This window comes from Balaenoptera acutorostrata, chromosome 13, assembly GCF_949987535.1.
Source record: "Balaenoptera acutorostrata chromosome 13, mBalAcu1.1, whole genome shotgun sequence".
NCBI classification, from domain to species: Eukaryota; Metazoa; Chordata; class Mammalia; order Artiodactyla; family Balaenopteridae; genus Balaenoptera; species Balaenoptera acutorostrata.
In genome coordinates, this window is record NC_080076.1 from 88,607,915 (window position 1) to 88,626,518 (window position 18,604).

The 18,604-nt window shown below is 45.6% G+C and overlaps 1 protein-coding gene across 4 annotated transcripts in view; it reads left to right on the forward strand.

Moving 5' to 3' along the window:
* Positions 1-10,479, forward strand: part of TMEM132B (transmembrane protein 132B) — a 414,018-nt gene extending 403,539 nt beyond the window's left edge. For all 4 annotated transcript variants that reach the window (XM_057527275.1, XM_057527277.1, XM_057527276.1 and 1 more), the window contains 3 exons: positions 914-1,184; positions 2,952-3,143; positions 4,576-10,479. In XM_057527275.1, coding sequence (XP_057383258.1) covers positions 914-1,184; positions 2,952-3,143; positions 4,576-5,724 — 1,612 coding nt within the window. In that variant the 3' untranslated portion in view covers positions 5,725-10,479. The remainder of the gene's footprint in view (positions 1-913; positions 1,185-2,951; positions 3,144-4,575) is intronic.
* The last annotated feature ends 8,125 nt before the right edge of the window (positions 10,480-18,604 follow it).

Below are 18,604 nucleotides of genomic sequence, written 5' to 3' on the forward strand. Positions count from 1 at the left end.
AGCCGCCATCAAACCAGGTCCTTTCGTAAAGGACACGGGACAGGTGCATCTCGAGGAGAAGGTTCTAGAATGGCCGAGCCAGAGAGGGTTTCTCAGGGCGGGTGTGGGCAGGCGAGTAGGGGGACAGCAGGAAGGGAGGGAAGCCAGGACGCAGGTACCAGATGTGGTTCAGTAGTTTCAACAGCTCTGCGGGTCGGCGGCCACTCAGATCAGGGCGGATGGGAGGTAGGAGGCTTTACCCTGATCACCTTCAGGGCCCGGAGCTCAGAGGAAGCCGCTTCTATAGAGGTGGAAGGGCCTGATCCAGGCAAGGGGCTGGATGTGGGCACCGTCCCCAGGTGATGGTTCACGAGGGCCGACCTCAGGTGTCGTCACACCTGGCCGACATCTCCTCACGCACACCTGCAGGGCGGTAAGGGGGGTCCTTCTCATCTCCGCTCCCAAGGTGAGGTGCCCATGTGGGGGTGACGGATGGCGCAAGGCCAGTAAGCGGAGGTGGATGCAGGCTCCACACGGCTCCTCCGACCCCAGACCTCCCGTTCGCTCCTCCAGCCCGAGTTCATCCCCGCACGGGGGATCGTGATGAAGGTGCAGACTTCCAGAGCACAGGACAGAGATGCAGCCTCTGCCCGTGTGGGGCTGGTCCCGCCTGGTGCTGGGCGGGCGCGGCGGGGGCCGAGCTGGGCTTCCGTGCTCCGAGCACGTGGCAGTACACGTGGCGCTCGGTGACCACCGGACAGCGTCCGGGGAATGAACGCAGGAGCAGACGGGGGGTGACCCGATGGTGAGCAGGTCTGGCGGGAAGAAGATGCGGCTCGCGCCGAGCAGGGCGGTCTCAGGGCATCAGGACAAAGGGGTGCGCGGGGCCGCTCTCCACAGCGATGACGTTTGCTCTGCCGTGTGTGTGTCCCAGGCCCACCAGAGACAGCGAAGACGAGGAGGACGAGGAGAAGAAGGGGAGGGGTTGCTCGCTGCAGTACCAGCACGCCCTCGTGCGCGTCCTCACCCAGTTCGTGGCCGAGTCACCCAACTCGGGTCAGCTGAGCTACATGCTGGGCCCCGACTGGCAGTTTGACATCACTGACCTTGTGATGGATTTCATGAAGGTGGAAGAGCCGAGGATTGCTCAGTTACAGGATGGCAGGACCCTGGTGGGCCGGGAGCCGGGCATCACCACCGTGCAGGTACAGCCGCCCCCCCTCGCCGCCTCCCACAACCCCGGTCTGTATTGATGAGGGTCCAGGTCGATGCTGTCGTGCGGGGCTGTGTGCACACGTGTCCGAGAATCACGGGCAGTAACAGAGGGTTCGGCAGTTCTAACAATCCAAATTCAAATTATATCGTGCATTTTAGAGAGAGTTGAGAAAAAAATCTCATTTCTTTGACCAAAGCTGACTTAAACACACAGTCTAAGTAATCTTTCCCCCAATATGATAGTTTACTTTTCATGTGTCACTGATAGAAGACGGTAGAACCTGTGAAAGCTAGCTTTATTTTCCTAAACTTGAGGATCAAACATTTAGCTATGCCTTACCTTAACAGTGGACAAAAAATTAAAAAATAAAACGTATTGCTCTAAAATTAATAAAAAACACTCTCCATTTTATTATAGTAATAGTAAAACTATTTTCTAGCCAACGTTGACAGGATAATTCTGCAGAAAGAGGGCAGCATATTTTTTTAATAACAAATCAAAATGTTACTGCTCAGAGCTAATTAAGTCAGATTTTAGGTTTTGCCAAAGTTAATTTTTGACAAAGCTGTACTCAGCATTATATTTTTATTACTCTTCTATTTCTATGTCACAAATCACCGCCAATCTCCCAACTTAAAGCACCACTAATTTATCAACTCAGAGTTCTGAAGCTTGGGAGTCCAGGTGAGCCTGGAGTACCAAGCCAGGGGTACCACAAGGCTGCGGTCAAGGTGTGGGCCAGGCTGGGCTTACGTGCGGGCTTCGCAGAAGGGTTTGCTCCCCAGCTCAGGTTGCTGGCGGAATGCAGTTCCTCGTAGTGGGGGGTTGGGAACTCTGTGTCCTTGTGGACTGTCAGCCAGGGGTCATTCTCTGCTCCTAGAGGTCACCTGCATTCCTTCTCATGGGGCCTCTCCATCACCAGAGTCTCACTCTTTGAATCTCTCTGACTTTTCCTCCTCCCGCCAGCCCGGGAAAGTACCTTGCTCGTGTGACTACATGGGACCTACCGGGCTGACCAGCCTAATCTCTCTCTTCCAAGGCCAACTGTACCATATCCTATAACATAGTCGGGAGGGTGATTTCTCATCATATTCACAGGTTTGAGAGATTAAGCAGGACCTCTTTGGCGGGACAGGTCTAGAAATTCTGCCCACTAGATATTCCTCTCCATTTGTTAGTCACCCCCACTTGCAAGCTAGATGGTGCATTAGGAGTGGTTTCTTAGAAGGAGAATAAGATTCTCTTTCCCACTTTGCTTACCTGGTTTATCCAGTGATGACCGCAGCAGCCCACGCAATGGTGATTAATGGCCCGTAGTGGACGTCTAACTGCCCACTGAAAGGAATAGGAGCAGGGAGAGATGGCCGAGCACCAATCCTTTAAAGTTTTACCACAATTCTGCCATTTTCACACCTAAATATTAGTTGTTGGAAAGATGTTACTCTTTGGTGCTTGGTACCCAGGTGGGCAATTTTTAGTTATTGCCTCTAAATTAAATCCTGCTTTTTTTTTTTTTTTGAAAATCCAGTGCTGTTATCATGATGTGAATCAAAGTAAAGAAAATGGACCAAGATGATATTTGTAAAACTCCTTCACTTGGAGAGCATAATTGAACAGGGGCATAACACTCACACACACAATTTCCATACGTGCACTCATGTCGGGAAAACTGGGAGAACACAGTGGTGGAAACACCAGTTAAGGAGTTTTGAATGGTGTGAGGGGCAGAGACTGAGGTGTCTCGCTAACCCTGCAGGTCCTGTCGCCTCTCTCTGACTCCATCCTGGCTGAGAAGACGGTGACCGTCCTGGATGACCGTGTCACCATCGTGGACCTGGGCGTGCAGTTGGTGGCTGGCTTGTCTCTTTCCCTGCAGCCTCACAGGTCGGACAAAAGAGCCATCATTTCAACAGCAGCTGCCCAGGATGTTCTTCAAGCCCCACAGCAAGTAAGATTGCAGAATCCTTTCGTCCCTGGCCCGTTGAGACAGCTTCTCTCTCTGTCACATCCTGCAAAGGAGATCCGTAGAGAGAGCACTTGTAGCTGGGACTGGTGATTCTTGAAGCTTCTTCCTGTTTATCCAGTCTGTCCTGTCTCTGAGAAAAGTACTCAGTGGCTTAGATACATTTTCCTCGTATGTGATTCTAATCCACCAACCACATGCCCAGATGCTACTTGCTCTACAGCAGCCTTATCTGTTTTAGGCACAGTCCGCTGCTAGACCGTGACCAAAGGCTCACATGTTTTCCCTTTTGCCAAAGCAGGTGCCTTTCGATACAGTAAGTAAGTCCCCTACATATGAACGAGTTCCGTTCCGAGAGTGCGTTCGTAAGCCCAACAAAGTTAGCCTAGGTACCCAGCTAACACAATCGGCCATATAGTACTGTACCACAATAGGCTTATAATACTTTCCACACAAATAATACATAAAAAACAAACACAAAAAATAAGACATTTTTAATCTTATAGTACAGGACCTTGAAAAGTACAGTAGTACGAGTACAACAGCTGCATCCAGGGGCTGGCATCGAGTGAAGAGGCAAGAAGAATTACTGACTGGAGGAGGGTGAGGAGGTGGGAGATGGTAGAGTACTACTGTACTCTATACAGTCCTGTACAGTAAAGTACACAAAAGCACAACCACTTGTAGAGGATGCAGGCACGTGACAATGTACGCCGGACACGTGAACTAGTTTACGTGATTGGACATGCGAACACACGTTCACATCTTTGAAAGTTCACAACTTGAAGTTTCGTATGTAGGGGACTCACTGTACTCGGAAATTCCATTTCAGCTACTTGAACAAGCATGGCTAATAGGCACCCAATCACCACTGGTGACAATTATTGCCAACTCTCAAACTCTCCCCCATCTTTAAACTTTGACGTGTCATTGATAAAGATACCAGGGCACTGTGCCTTTCAAGCCAGCTGGTCTCGTAATGCATCCTTCCTTAAGTGCTTCCAGCAAAACATGCTTCGTCAGCATTGGCTTCCTAATAAAGATTGTTCAAAGTGATATTCTCTTGAGCAGGCGCCTGGTTAGTTGCACCTGAATATGATTCAGATAAATTGCCTGACCTTTCAAAATGTTTTTAGAAAGGTCAAAGTCAAATTCTGTTGTCTGGCATGCAATAAATTAATATACACTTTAATGCACTTGTTAAAGCATATTGTTTGTTTCTCACATCAACTATAGCTATAGCTTAGGGCTGATGCCAGTTCCAGGCATTGTCGAGAGCTATTCACGATGATAAAACATAGAAATTAATTTTTCTCAGATTGTATGTTTAAATAATATGACATAGGAAATCACGTTTACATTTGCAGGCTTGAAGGAACCGGATGATAACATAATGCTTTGCTTTCATTTTTCTTAGGAAGCAATAGTCAGTTCTTGGATTCTGTTCAGTGACGGTTCGGTGACACCTTTAGACATTTACGATCCCAAGGATTTTTCAGTTACTGTCTCATCATTGGATGAAATGGTGGTGTCTGTCCAGGCAAACCTTCAGTCCAAATGGCCGGTTGTAGTTGCAGAGGGGGAAGGGCAAGGGCCCTTGATTAAACTGGAAATGATGATCAGTGAGCCCTGTCAGAAGACCAAGAGGAAGAGCATTCTTGCCGTGGGTAAAGGGAACATCAAGGTCAAATTTGAACCAAATATTGATGAGCACCAAGGGGGCACCAACGATATTGAGGGCATAAATCGGGAATATAAAGACCACCTCAGTAACACCATAGAGCGTGAAGGAAACCAGGAGAGAGCAGTGCAGGAGTGGTTCCAACATGGCGCCTCTGTCGGCCACGAGGAAAGTACCAACAAAAGCACAACCCCACAGTCTCCCGTGGGAGGAAAGGATAAGAAGTTGCTCAAGAGTGGTGGTCCAGATGCCTTTACAAGCTTCCCCACTCATGGGAAGTTACCGGAACCCCATAATCCTAGTGACCTTACGGTGACCTCCAGGGGGTTGACCGACTTGGAGATCGGCATGTACGCCCTGCTCTGCGTCTTCTGCCTGGCCATCTTGGTCTTCTTAATTAACTGTGTGGCATTCGCTTGGAAATACAGACACAAAAGATTCGCCGTGAGTGAGCAAGGCAACATCCCCCATTCCCACGACTGGGTCTGGCTGGGGAACGACGTGGAGCTTTTGGAGAACCCGGTGGACGTGACCCTCCCGTCGGAGGAGTGCACGACCATGATCGACAGGGGGCTGCAGCCCGAGGAGAGGAACTTCCTTCTGAACGGCGGTTCCCAGAAGACTTTCCCTAGTCAGCTGCTCAGACCTTCTGACTATGTCTATGAGAAAGACGTGAAAAACGAACCTCTGGGTTCGTCCGGCCCCAAGAGGAAGAGGGTCAAGTTTACGTCCTACACCACCATCCTCCCGGAGGACGGCGGCCCGTACACCAACTCCATCCTGTTTGACAGTGATGACAGCATCCAGTGGGTCTGCCCAGATATGGGGCTGGGGGCGTCCCAGGGCTTTAGAGACTACGTGGAGAGGCTGCAGGACCAGATGTAAACTCCTTTCTCATGTTTGTATTCACCTTTATGCCTTCTGCTTTTTGAGTGGTGGAGCCGTGCGTCTGATCAGCAATAGGGGATGAGTTAACAAAGCTTCGTTTGTGGAGGTCTGGTGGGATCCCTTTCGAAGCAGGCATCAGAGAGAGCAAAGGCAGCTGCGTTCGAAGCTAGGCAATGTCTCTAAATAGGCCACATGTAGGTCCTGGAGAAATTCTAAGACCACGGTTTTATCTGCTGCCTGATACTAGCTCGGTTCAACTATAATAAACCTGACCCCACAGACATTGTTAATCATCTCGTGGCAAAACGGCCGTGTGGAATTAGAAAAGACTTGGGTTTGATTTTTCTACTCCTAGACCTTTTAAAGCACAGTGGACACTTCTTGCCCTTGACCTGAGATTGGACATACGTGAAAGATGCTGAATGTAGCCGCCCGTATTTGTTACGAGCACTGCTCATTATTTTTATATATCTTTGCACCTGCACCTGGTTCCTTTGACCTCTGCAATTCTTTTTGAAACATGAAGACAAGCAATTTCATTCTATTCTCTGAAATCTGTTTGATTTACATATGAATTTTAGTCCCTGTGATGTGCTATGTCCTGTTATTTCCTGGGTGTCTGTGCAGGATTTCAGGGTCTTTCCAGTTTTCCTCACTGCATCCCTTAGGGGCAATGTCTAAGAAGCTTAGCCTCATGCCGTCTTTCTTTCTTTTTGTTGTTGAACTTTCTTGTATCAGACGGGGACGTGGGATTTTACTTAAAATATTAATATACTGTAAGGGAGGGCCATCTCCTTTATAGTTTTCTACATGAAGCTTAAAAACTTTGGAGAAAAGTTGTGAACAGTGAACCTTTACTTTTATCTTCTGCTTGTGGGAGTCATGAGGACCTCTTTCCTGGGGTGCATTTCTGAGGACAAAAAAAAGTCCTCAAAATAGTTGTATTTATACTAATGCTTTGTGGTCAACACCATTTGTTATCCAAACTGAAATCAAGATCTAGAAATGATATGCAGAGAAAGGAAATTGCATAGGAAATATCTTCAGATTAAACTTTTCTTTTCCCAGAACAAAACTTCTTAAAAACAGTAAATGAAATGATGTTTCAACTTAGCAATATGTAGAAATCTACCCATACAATGATTTCCACCCACTACCAAAAAAAACCCCCAAAAACCCAAAAACCCCAAAACATATATCTATCCTCAGTCGTGACTCTGGCAGAGATAAAACCTATACAGGGTGTCCATTAATGGAGAACAGCAATGGGTTTACCCCCCAAATTCATAAAATAAATGACTCTTCCAGAAGCTTGAGAAGCAACTGTGATAAAAAAAAACCATAGCTATTGGGAAATCGAAGTGGCAAGAGAGAAAAAAAAAATCATGATTCCTGCATAATTTTTAAATAAACAGTGTTTTTCAAAGAACAGCATGCCTGGTCTCAAGCAAAGCAAGAATTTCAGATTAGGAAACTATGACAACATTCTATTAAGATGTGCTAGCTGGAAAAACAGACTCTGGATGAGTACGCCTCATTCTGAGCTTTCTTGAGCCATGTGCATCTCTGAGAGGTAGAATTTTAAAGGCCCAAACAGTCAGGGACCTGCAGGAGGTGTTGAAACAGTTTCTTGGCTCCTGATGGCTGTTGACTGAGCTCTTCAAAAGGCTGTGGATCCGTGGTTCTCTTCTAGGGTTCCGTGGACGGGAGTGTGACAACCAGCCTTCTCCAACCATGACGTGGCAGACACAGAATTCTCCTTGTGTCTCTTGCCCACAGGACTACAATACGTTTGTAAACAGCACCTAAGTTACCAGTGATACGCTGCCTGACCTCAGAGGCTGGTGTTTCAGTTGCTCCTGTGTTTAAAATGGGGGTTAGGAGCTGAAGCTGGTGAGGTTCCCCAGATCTTCCAGTTTGATTAGAGAATGAAGCCAGGAGACCCAGGCATCAGCTTCCAAAGGAGTTTGCAAAGAGATGGCTGACACCTTGTAGGAAGAGCTCCTCTGGTGGCCACAGGAAGCTGCCTCTGCTTTTCAAAGGGCTTCGCGAGGAGGTAGCTCAAAACCAGCTGTGCAGGGCTGGAGAGGGATTCCCGCACCAGCTGAAATATAGCTGTCCTCGTGAGCCATGCTCCTCCTGTCAGATATTTTCCATCTTCTCTCCCTTTGGGTCTTGGACATTCCAGACGTAGTGGGGATGTCATTTCTGAAACTGAGGACCCTCAACTGATACAGGAGGTGAGTCTGTCTCACACACACAGCAGGCTGCCTCGCACTGGTGAAATGAGACTTCCCGTGGGTAAAATTCGGGAGGGGACAAAGGAAGTTACTATTGTCACGGGGAGCCTTATTAAGGAGCATACAAATTAGACCATCTCCTATGGTCCGAGTGCTTGACGTGACACAGAAAGCAAACTGGGGAGAATTAGGAAGAGCCAGGGGTTTCTGTGCGGAGCCGGGAACTGACCGTGGTCCTGAAGACGCCTCCCGTGGGTAAGCTAACATCACCCAGAGTGATGCAGGCTGCATAAACCACCTTTGCTGGTTTCTGTTGAGACTCAGTCAGTTCAAATTAAAAATCAAATGGAAGGTTTCAGGGCAGAGGTCCCTTTTACCATACCACACACATTCCCATATGTGCACACGTACATATGTATTATACCCACACGTGTGTGTGAATAGTGAAGAATCAGAAATTCAGTTTTTTTGTGGAAATCAACACTGTCAGTTGTTCTCAGATTTGGTGTGGACACTATTCAGCTTAACAGAATGTCACTGAAGTTCTTTCCGCTCTAAATATTCCCTGCTGACTAGAAACTATGGGTTATATCAGCTTGTTTTCCAACTAGTCAATTTAAAACAAATAGGAACTATACCTCCAAAATATTTCAGCTCAAATGGGGGGGCATGGGACTTCCCTGGTGGCACAGTGGTTAAGAATCTGCCTGCCAGTGCAGGGGACACGGGTTCGATCCCTGGTCCGGGAAGATCCCACATGCCGCAGAGCAACTAAGCCCGTGCGCCACAACTACTGAGCCTGCATTCTAGAGCCCACGAGCTACAACTACTGAGCCCGCATGCCACAACTACTGAAGCCCGTGCACCTAGAGCCCGTGCTCTGCAACAAGAGAAGCCACTGCAATGAGAAGCCCGCACACCGCAACGCAGAGCCAGCCCCCTTTCGCCGGAGAAACTGGAGAAAGCCCATGCGCAGCAATGAAGACCCAATGCACCCCAAAAAAATAAATAAGATAAATAAATAAATAAAATTAAATGGGGGGCGGGAAATGACGTAAATTGTTAAGCCTTGAAATATGGTTCGCTGGGGGCCATGCATTTGCCTGGATTTCCCAGGTTCTCACGGCTGAGATATCCAAAGGATAGTTGTCAATAACCTGAAAGAAACGATGTCAATAGAGTCCCTTCCTCTCCCGTTAGAATGGGATGTTCAGACTCCCCTTGAGGCAGACACCAGCAGCCTCTAGAGGGGACACCAGGCCGCGAGCTCCGTCAGTCACACGCAGGGCAATTCAGATGCCCCATGAGGACCAGGTGACCTACACCCTTGGAGGATGTGAGACCCCTGTCTCCAGGGGCCAGATGGGCTGCTTTCCAGGCCAGCGTACAGCTATCAAGGAGCGGCTGCCACACAAAGGTCCTGGAGTTTAAACCTACAGTGTTGCATTTGAGAGAAAGAAAGAAGAAAAGACATTGGAAGTTTCCCCTGGAAACTCCCCCCAAAGAACACACTGGCTAGCAGACCTCAGAATACTCTGTGTGAACCAAAAGGGAATAATTGACTTCCTGGCTGTCTTCTTTTGCACACTGGTCAGGCTGAGTTCCCAGACTATAATCATCCTTAAACCGTAGGCAGAGAGTTTTTATTTATAAAAATTAATGCCGGGAAAAAATGGATCAATTTTTGTCCCTTTGCTACATCTGTAGACGAAGTATTTTGTACCTGGATAATTTTAAGTTTTAGGAAGTCTGCCGTTGTGTGTGTTGATCAGCATTCTTGTCTCACTCTTTTAGAAGGGCGTCTTCCCAATGTTGAGATGTTGGGACCACGGTAAAGTGTCTGAGAAGATCATTCATTCCAACTCCACTGACCACAGAGGGTGGTTTCACCTGAATCTTTCCTTCACCATTGACACCATTGTTTTTCTACTCTTGTCAACTCAAAAATGGCCTCAATTCTCCATTCTAGTCTCTGTAAATGACACGATAGACTGTTTATAAAGCCAGCGACCATCTCCTCCCTCAAAGTTATATTACGTGTAATGTATTGCGTGTCACCTGTTGTGTAAAGGAACAGTATGGGTGGTGGAAGAGTTATGCTAAAATATGGATAGCAGATATTTTTGTATGTAATATAGGCAATATACTGAAACACTGAAAGGTGTGTTGGAATAAATACATTTTAACATAAAAGCATGCAAAGCTATAGCTTTTAACTGTACAGACATCCCGCTCAGAAATATCTAAATTGATGATGGGAAAACATCAGAACCTGACATCGTGAAATGCACTAAATTAAAGTTGCAGCCTTTAGAGGGCGTGACTTCTGTTGGGATCGTTGATGGAATCTGCCAGGACATTTTGATCTTACTCTTCCTTACTTTTGGATTTTTTTCCTTTTTCTTTTTTTTCTTTTTTCCTGGAAATATCTCAGAAATAAAATGACATCATTTTCCAGCATAAAGGTATATACTAACCACAGGGTAATTCATCCTTTTTAACATGAAAATAAACATTTAAACATTCTCCAGTGGTTTCATTATTTTATCCACATTTTTCTCTTTTACTTGCAGCATCTCTATGATTTGACTATCTTTCTATATTTTTCTTTTTAGCCAGTGATTTTAATACCTTTGACGCAGCAATAAATGGAAACCAAAAGAAAATGTTTCTTGAAAATTGCAAATAATTTTGACCTTTGAAAAAGGTAAACTTTTCATTGTCCTAGCAGACTGGGGGACACTTCTTCCCTGATGTTTCAGAAGGAGGACTCCTGTTTTTCAGGTCCCTGCCCAGGGTCAAACTGTCTTGGACTCAGTGCTGACATGTAATGCACCAGCCCTGCCGTCTTCTCCCTTTTGGTCTCTACTTATCTGTGACTCACTCATGTGTCCGTATTTGGGGCAGGGGCTTGCGGTGCTGAGGGCCCAGAATAGGTAGAGCTCTAGACACATAAGAAAAACAAAAGAGAGTCGGGCATCCTGCTTGGAAGGCTGATGATGTCTCAGCTGAAAGGTTGCCAGGTGCATTGCTGAGTCCCCACGGCTCTCTGTGGCTTGTATGCCCTTTCTGACGCTGCCAGCATCATCTTTGGCATTTTGGCAAATGGCACTCCTCGTTATCAGGATGAAAAGGGATGTCTCTATGGCAGTAACTAGACATGTCATAATAAATGCCCCACCCCGAGCCTGATCTTCCACTGGGCCCTCCAGACATCGTATGAGGAAGTGAGTGTCAACCTAGGAATTGGCCTTGTGAAATGAAACCTGCAGAGTGAGACGCTTCAGATGAGCCCAAATGCTCTCCCAGTTTCCACACATACCCCATCGGCAGGATTTCTCACACTCTGGGTGACTGTTTCCCACCAACAGCCCCTTCTTCTTCTTCTTCCTGGAATGGAGGAGGACGGATCCACAGACCCCAAAAACCTCTCCCGAGATCTCAGCGTGCATGTATGCAGTTTAGTTAAGTTGGTTTCTGAAAGAGAGGGAAAAAAGAAAGTTTGAAATGAGGCTTGTAAAAAAGTGAACCCTTTAGATTTAGACTCCTGTGTGCGCAAAATGCAAACACCGCATTGCAAACTTTTTGATATTGAAATGCTTAATGCCTGTTAGTTTCTTTATGGTTTTATACAATTTAGATCAGTTACAGAGGTAGGTTCTTTATTGGTTTATATAATTTAGATCACTTACGGAGGTTTTTTGTTGTTTGCTTTAAACTTTTTTTTTTTTAAACACAAAAAATTGCAGAAACATTCTACCCCGGTTACAGTGTTTGTAGCCTTTTCTCTGAGTCAAGAAGGCAGGACATGATCACTTTCCAGGTGGGAAGTAACAATTCAAGTCTAATAGAGAAATTATGTTACCTGTCCAAGAAAGCGACCATGCCATCAACTGACAAACTGGACAATCTTCCCATTTCATGAGATGCCTTTGTAATTTCTTTGGCTCTTGGTCAGTTGTTCTGACGAAACCTTTACTTTTATCTTGAGGACTGCAATTTCTTTAGGTGCTTCAGCAACTGAGGTCAGTTTATACATCTACGCTGCCCATTGGAATAAAGCACTTTACAAACAGAGGGATGGATATTGCTTTGGGATTCAGGGTCCATGTGATGTTGACTTTTCCACCCCCTGGACAACATTACTTCTCTAAGATGGCTTAAATCACTTCTGACCTGAAACTTCTTTCTTTACTTCAATTGGCCAAAGAACATGAACAACGTTTTATTTTTCCATGATAAGGTTGGAGCTGAGATAACATTACTGGACAACATTACTTCTCTAAGATGGCTTAAATCACTTCTGACCTGAAACTTCTTTCTTTACTTCAATTGGCCAAAGAACATGAACAACGTTTTATTTTTCCATGATAAGGTTGGAGCTGAGATAATCTGCTATTTTATTGTTACCTCTTATAGGAATCTGAGTCACTGAATGAAATAACCCAAAAGGCCAGTGTAGACTCTTCCCCTTTGATATAGTTTTTTCACTTAGAGATGCTTCCTTAGACAGTGTGCCTTTTTTTCCCCTGTTGTAATCACTGCAGGATCTCCATTTAACCCATGTATATTCCCACATGGCATGCTTTATTCCCATAAATATTTTAGGCTGACAAGGGTCGCGCGCCGGGCATTGTTAAGCACACCCTTCCAGGTTTTCAACGCTTTAATTTACTATTCTGGTTGGTTGTAATGCCACTTGGTGCGTCTGAAAATTTGCATCAGATCTGCTACCATATCAGTTACTCCAGAGCAATGAATTGTTCAGTACCACCCCTCATGTGCCAAAAGACGCCAGGACTGTCAGACGGAGGGACCCAAGTACTTCCTCTGGGCACAGACCACCAAGCGAGTGATTTCCTCTTTCTGTAGTTGTCTTCCACTGGGAGCCTTTTTCTGGATTTCTAGCAAGGGCATCAATTTAAAACCCAACGTGGATTCCAAGAACAGACCCATTGCCCGAACCCCATGACAGTTGATGTTCTAGGTGCATCACTGCAGGTTTAAGCAAACGCCCAAACTATGAAAGACAGGGGCTGAGAGTGGAGAATGAAATAATAAGCAACCGATCAAAGCCAGGAAAAAAGAAGTAGCTCTGCCACTCCCTCGCACACAATGAATATTGTACAGCAGATCTGTGCTTTTGCAGGGAGTCACATGTATCTCCCCATGGCAAACAATTTTTCCAATGCTGCTTATCTGTAACACGTGTCTGAAGGGCATGCTGTTTGCTGACGATTTAAATCTGTATCCTCACCCATCAGTTCCCAGCCCCAGACTCTTCTTGGGTGGATCCCATCTGGGCTGCAAAACACAGGGAGTGACCAAACCCACATCACCCAGCCAGTTCTGAACTTTTGGGTGGCTTCAAGGCCACAAATACAGTGGGAACAAATTCTGTCTGGCGTTTGAAACAAAAAAAAGAGTGTGATCTTCTATCTCCGTTCTTCTGAGTTGGATTCTTATTCCCTGGTAAACACCAGCTATTATAAACAGAGCATGCTGTTACAACATTGTGCTTCTCTATACTTTTTTGGTTGTATAATGAACCCATCTCATACCATCCACGGCTTTCAGTATGATTGATCCTTTGTATCTGTCCCACAGTATATTTAACCTATCTGTAAAGGCACTTCCAAACATTTTGAAAATGAAGAAATAAAATGTGTTGGATGATTACTTGTCATAGTAAAACAGTCAATGGGTAAGCTCCAGGAAATTATCTCATCCTCTAATAGGTGTTCAAAGGAAGATATTAGGAAGTTTTTTGGTTCAGCGTAGGGGCAGCTGTCTTCAGGGTTTTGAGGACAGTGATTGGCTGAGACCTTGAGAATTTGAGAAAAGCATGGTGTGTTTAAATGTGAGAACAAAATTCCAAAGGAAAGAGGCTTGCTCTTGTGCCCTGGGGCAAGCACTCTGGCTAACCAGCCAGTTGAACTAACTTTCCCTACATTAAGAAGGTTCCTTCCAGAAAGAGGACAGTGGTGACTTTCTGTAGTGCAGACAGGCAAACTCAGTTCTCGGAGAAAGCCAAGAAAAGTCCATTTTTCCTTAAGGCTTACAAAGTTAAATTTTAATGAGCAGAAAAGGTTTATTCAGATTTATCCCTGCCAGCCAGGCGGAAGTCAATTCTATTTATAAAATTGGAGTCCCAGGAACACTAAGTGAGGCATCAGACATTCCAATTTACATTCATTGTCTTGGGATGTGCTACGTTTAACTCCGGGACAACTTACACATTTCAATACATTGGGTCTCCTCCACCCTGTAAATTTTAACCAGGAAAAGGACTCTCATCACACCACACTCATGCCCTCTACAGATAATTGGCTCCAACAGCTATGTTGCCTGAACTAAAGGATGGCTGAGGAATCCTCTGTCAAAATTCAGCTTTAGGAAAGCAAGTGCCCTCCCAGGACAGAGGCAGGGTAGCTGCCTCAGGCAACTGTGATAACCTTGATCCAACATCGGTGCTCCCAAGTTCACTGCGATAGTTACAGGGGCCGATGGCAGCTTCTCAACCAGCCGTGCAATCGGCACTATTTCGGAAACAAAGAGGTGTTTACAGAACTCCCTTCCCTTCACGCAAAGGGCAGTGACTATGAAGAAAGCATGGCTGGGCTGCAAACATAGGTTCTTTGTTTTTTGTTTGTTTGTTTGTTTTTGTCCGGGCCGCGCGGCTGGCGGGATCTTAGTTCCCAGAGCAGGGATCGAACCCGTGACCCCTGCAATGGAAACGGGGAGTCTTAACCACTGGACCGCCACGGAAGTCCCCAAACACAGGTTCTTTGCCTTGACTCTCGTTTAAACAATGAGGTCAAGCAGAACTCAAGGAGGCAGCCTATCCAAGACGTTTGAAGCCACTTTGGAGCCAGATTGATGGACATGAAGAAACTCCAGGTGAGCTTCCAGGGGGAACTGGACTGAACCGCACACGGAGGAGACTGCTGCTTGCTCCACGATGCCTCAGTGCTGTTGAAAATGGATTTTTTTGCATCCTAAATTTTTAAATGATGCTTGACCTAAAAATAGTTCACATGAACTTGAATGTTGTATATGCAGATATTCTTATATTAAATGGCAAGATTAGCAACAGACGGTATGGAAGTTGACACTCCCTAATAGTATTATTTTTTTCATAGAACACAGGGGGAGCTTGTACTTTTTTTTTTTTTTTACTTTATTTATCAAAATTTTAAGACCATCTATGACCTAGGGGCTTTCTCCCTTTCAGCAGAAATCAGAATGTAATTTGGATTGTACAGTTTATGGTGTCCTGTCAATTGAAAGAATAACGTCCTTTACTTGGGTGCATTGGGAAGGGGATCAGAGAACCAGAGAATGGAGCATAATTATTGCTCATCATTGTTACCCCACATGGGTCAGATCTACCTGGGGAGAGATTCCTTCCTGCTTAATCGGGAACTGCTACCTTTAAAGCTCATTTGAGGAGAAAGTAGCTGCTCTAAGCCTGAAGGATCTTTCAACTAATGAGGTCTTTGGTCCTAATCTTTGTCTGCTTCTCAGGAGGCTCCAAACTTCCTGTCCAAACTTCAGTGATCTGAAATCCAGGTCTGACCTCGGGAGACCTGCCCCAGCCCTAGGGCAGTCCTCACCCCTGTATCCAACCTTTAAAATGCAAAGAGGGAACTACCGAACCCCAAATGACTTGCAAGATAATATTACGCCATCTCCATTCGCTGTGAAGTTTAGAACCCATACCATTTTCGTGATTTTTGAAAACAACTCATGGGTGAGATAACGTTCTGAGAATTTCTGAAGGCGTAGAGTGATCACCAAGAAATTGTAGCCCATTGTAAACAATAATGAGTTGCTTAAAGCTAGACATTTTCAGAGGCAAAATAATCATTTTTTCAAAGAATTACCTGTCACATTTCCATGTGGTTTTATTATAAATGTTCGAGATGCCTTGGAGTAGAACCTCTAGGTGGAAGGACATTTGGGGTGTCTCCTGAGCCCTCGAGAGAACCCTGGTTCCAGGGACCAGCCATCTGGAATTTTCTCTTCCCGGTGATGCGGTGTGTGCTCAGAGAAGACACAAGCCACAGGAGACCTATTAGTAAATTATGGAACTGAGGGGAGGTAACCGAACGTGGGGCGGCTTCTCGCCACTCAAAAGCCAATAAAGAGGCAAGTTTATTGGAAAGGAAAGTTTACTTATTTTGGAGGCTGGCAACCGGTGTGTGGGGTTGAACTTCTGTCCAAAGATCGACAATGAGTGGGCAAGAGCTTTTATAGACGGAGGGAAGGGGGTCCATGCAGAAACAGCACAGGCAGCTCCGACAGGCATCTTGACATTGGTCAGCGGTCGTCTGACCGGTGTCGTCTTGATTGTTTTAAGTACAGTTAGGCTTCAGTTCCAGGGTCGGTTTGTTCCCATTTCCTTGAGGCCAGCTCTCGGAATTGTGGCAACTTATGTCGTGGCTACAGTCTGGTCATCGTGTATTTAACTTCTCCACCTGGTAGGGGTTTCAGCATCTATAAGACAGCTCCCAGGACACGGCTCAGAATATGATCTCTAGCCCTTGAGGAGGAACTAAAGGGCCTTGACTTTGCTTAGTGACTGAACCGTTATTATTTGGTCTCCTTTGACTGTTTTCCTTTGTTTCTGCATTTTCTCACTTATCTAATTCAACTTATTCTTTGGCCACAGTTTTTCCACAGACGAAAGAGGACATGGGGGACAAAGGCCATAAGGTCCTCTTCCATTTCAGGTACATTTTATCACTTTTCATTTTATCTGTTTGTGATAATGAACCTGTAGTTGGGAAATTATTAAATACTCTTTAAAAACGTATGTTACCTTAGCCTTCAATATTCTAGGTATCAAAACCACCAATATGCTTTACGGGACATTAACATAAAATTATAGAACAGAGCAAGAAAACTCCAGATTGTTTTCCATGTCAAGGGGAATATTTCCATTCATATGAAATGCCCAGTAAAGAGCCAAAATAACCACTCACTTGATTAATGTGACAGTAAAGGGTCAAAAATGTTAACTTTGTTACCAGGTTCATGGATGTGACAAAAAGGCAATCAAACTCCATGTCTGCGGGTCCCTAACACTTTCAGGAGGAGAGGGTGCTGGCAGTAGCGACTGTGGGTGGTGTCGTTATGGGCATGTAAGATTGAAATACTCTTCCAGGTGGAGGGAAGAGAACATGAGAAGGCAGCCAGTTCCATGTGCTTGAACCCTCAGGGGCAGGGGATCCTGGCCTGGCTGGGGAGCCTGTGTTTGGGAATATGATTCTCGCAGGGAGGGGTCAGAGGCCCCCAGCAGGCAAGAGATGTGACCTGAATTGTAGTTTCAAAATAAACCTAAGGCATACCAGCCACACACAGGGCTCTAGATTTGGGTCTGGGGTGCTAGTATATTTCTTATTCCAAAGTGTTCACAGACATCTCAAGGTGGGGAGCCCGGGCATAAGCTGCCCAAATTCTGGAAAGTTCTAAATGAAAAAAAAGTACTGTTGGGCTAAGAGGATAGATTTGAAGTAAAACATGATCGACAAGACATGTTCGGGTTGTAAGGTAGTAACCTCTTAAGTGTAGCATTTCTCCAAGTGTGTTGCAATGAAGAAAGTTGTCCAGATTAGAGGGTGGGAAAAACGGAAACAAACAAACAACACACACACACACACACACACACACACACACACAAGTCATTCCAAGAACATATCCTGCCATGGGAAACACTTTTTAATCTTCCCCGCTGAAGATTTTCAGGCCACTTTTAAGGCTTTGAGACGTCTGCCTATAAAGAAACGTTTCGGGCTTCTCTGGTGGCGCAGTGGTTGAGAGTCTGCCTGCCAATGCAGGGGACACGGGTTCGAGCCCTGGTCTGGGAAGATCCCACATGCCGCGGAGCAACTAGGCCCGTGAGCCACAACTACTGAGCCTGCGCGTCTGGAGCCTGTGCTCCGCAACAAGAGAGGCCGTGATAGTGAGAGGCCCGCGCACCACGATGAAGAGTGGCCCCCGCTCGCCACAACTAGAGAAAGCCCTCGCACAGAAACGAAGACACAACACAGCCATAAGAAAATAAATAAATTAATAAAATAAAATAAAATTTAAAAAATTTAAAAAAAAGAAACGTTTCACATATTTCAAGTATTCCTCAACCTGCCTTTTCCGTAAGTTACTCACTTTAGTTTTCTTTTTCTGTTTTCCATTTTAATAACTTATTATTTATTATTTGCCTGTTTTTGCCTAAAACCGATCAAAACCCTGACGGACTGCACTGCACACTTTGAAGGATGCTGTTTTAGAGCGTTCTAGCAATCCTGTTAAGGCAGATTCTACGTTGCTTTCATGTTGCCAGTGTTTTCAGGAAACAAATGTACCAGTGTGGTGAGGGGCTAGGGCAGCTGGGCAGGTGGCTGCTGAATGCTTTCAGAACAGCTGCTTCCCTTTTGATCCCGTTAATTCCTTGCTGTGCTTCAAAGGCAGATCTGGGACCAGGCAAGCTTTGGGATCCAAGACAAACCACAAGACCCATCCAGGAGTCAGGGATGGCTGGTGACTGCTTAGCCTGAGAAGCTTTGGGTCCTGCTCAAGCTAAGCATGATCAAGAAGGTAAATGCTTTTTATAAAAATCCATTTTATAAGAACGA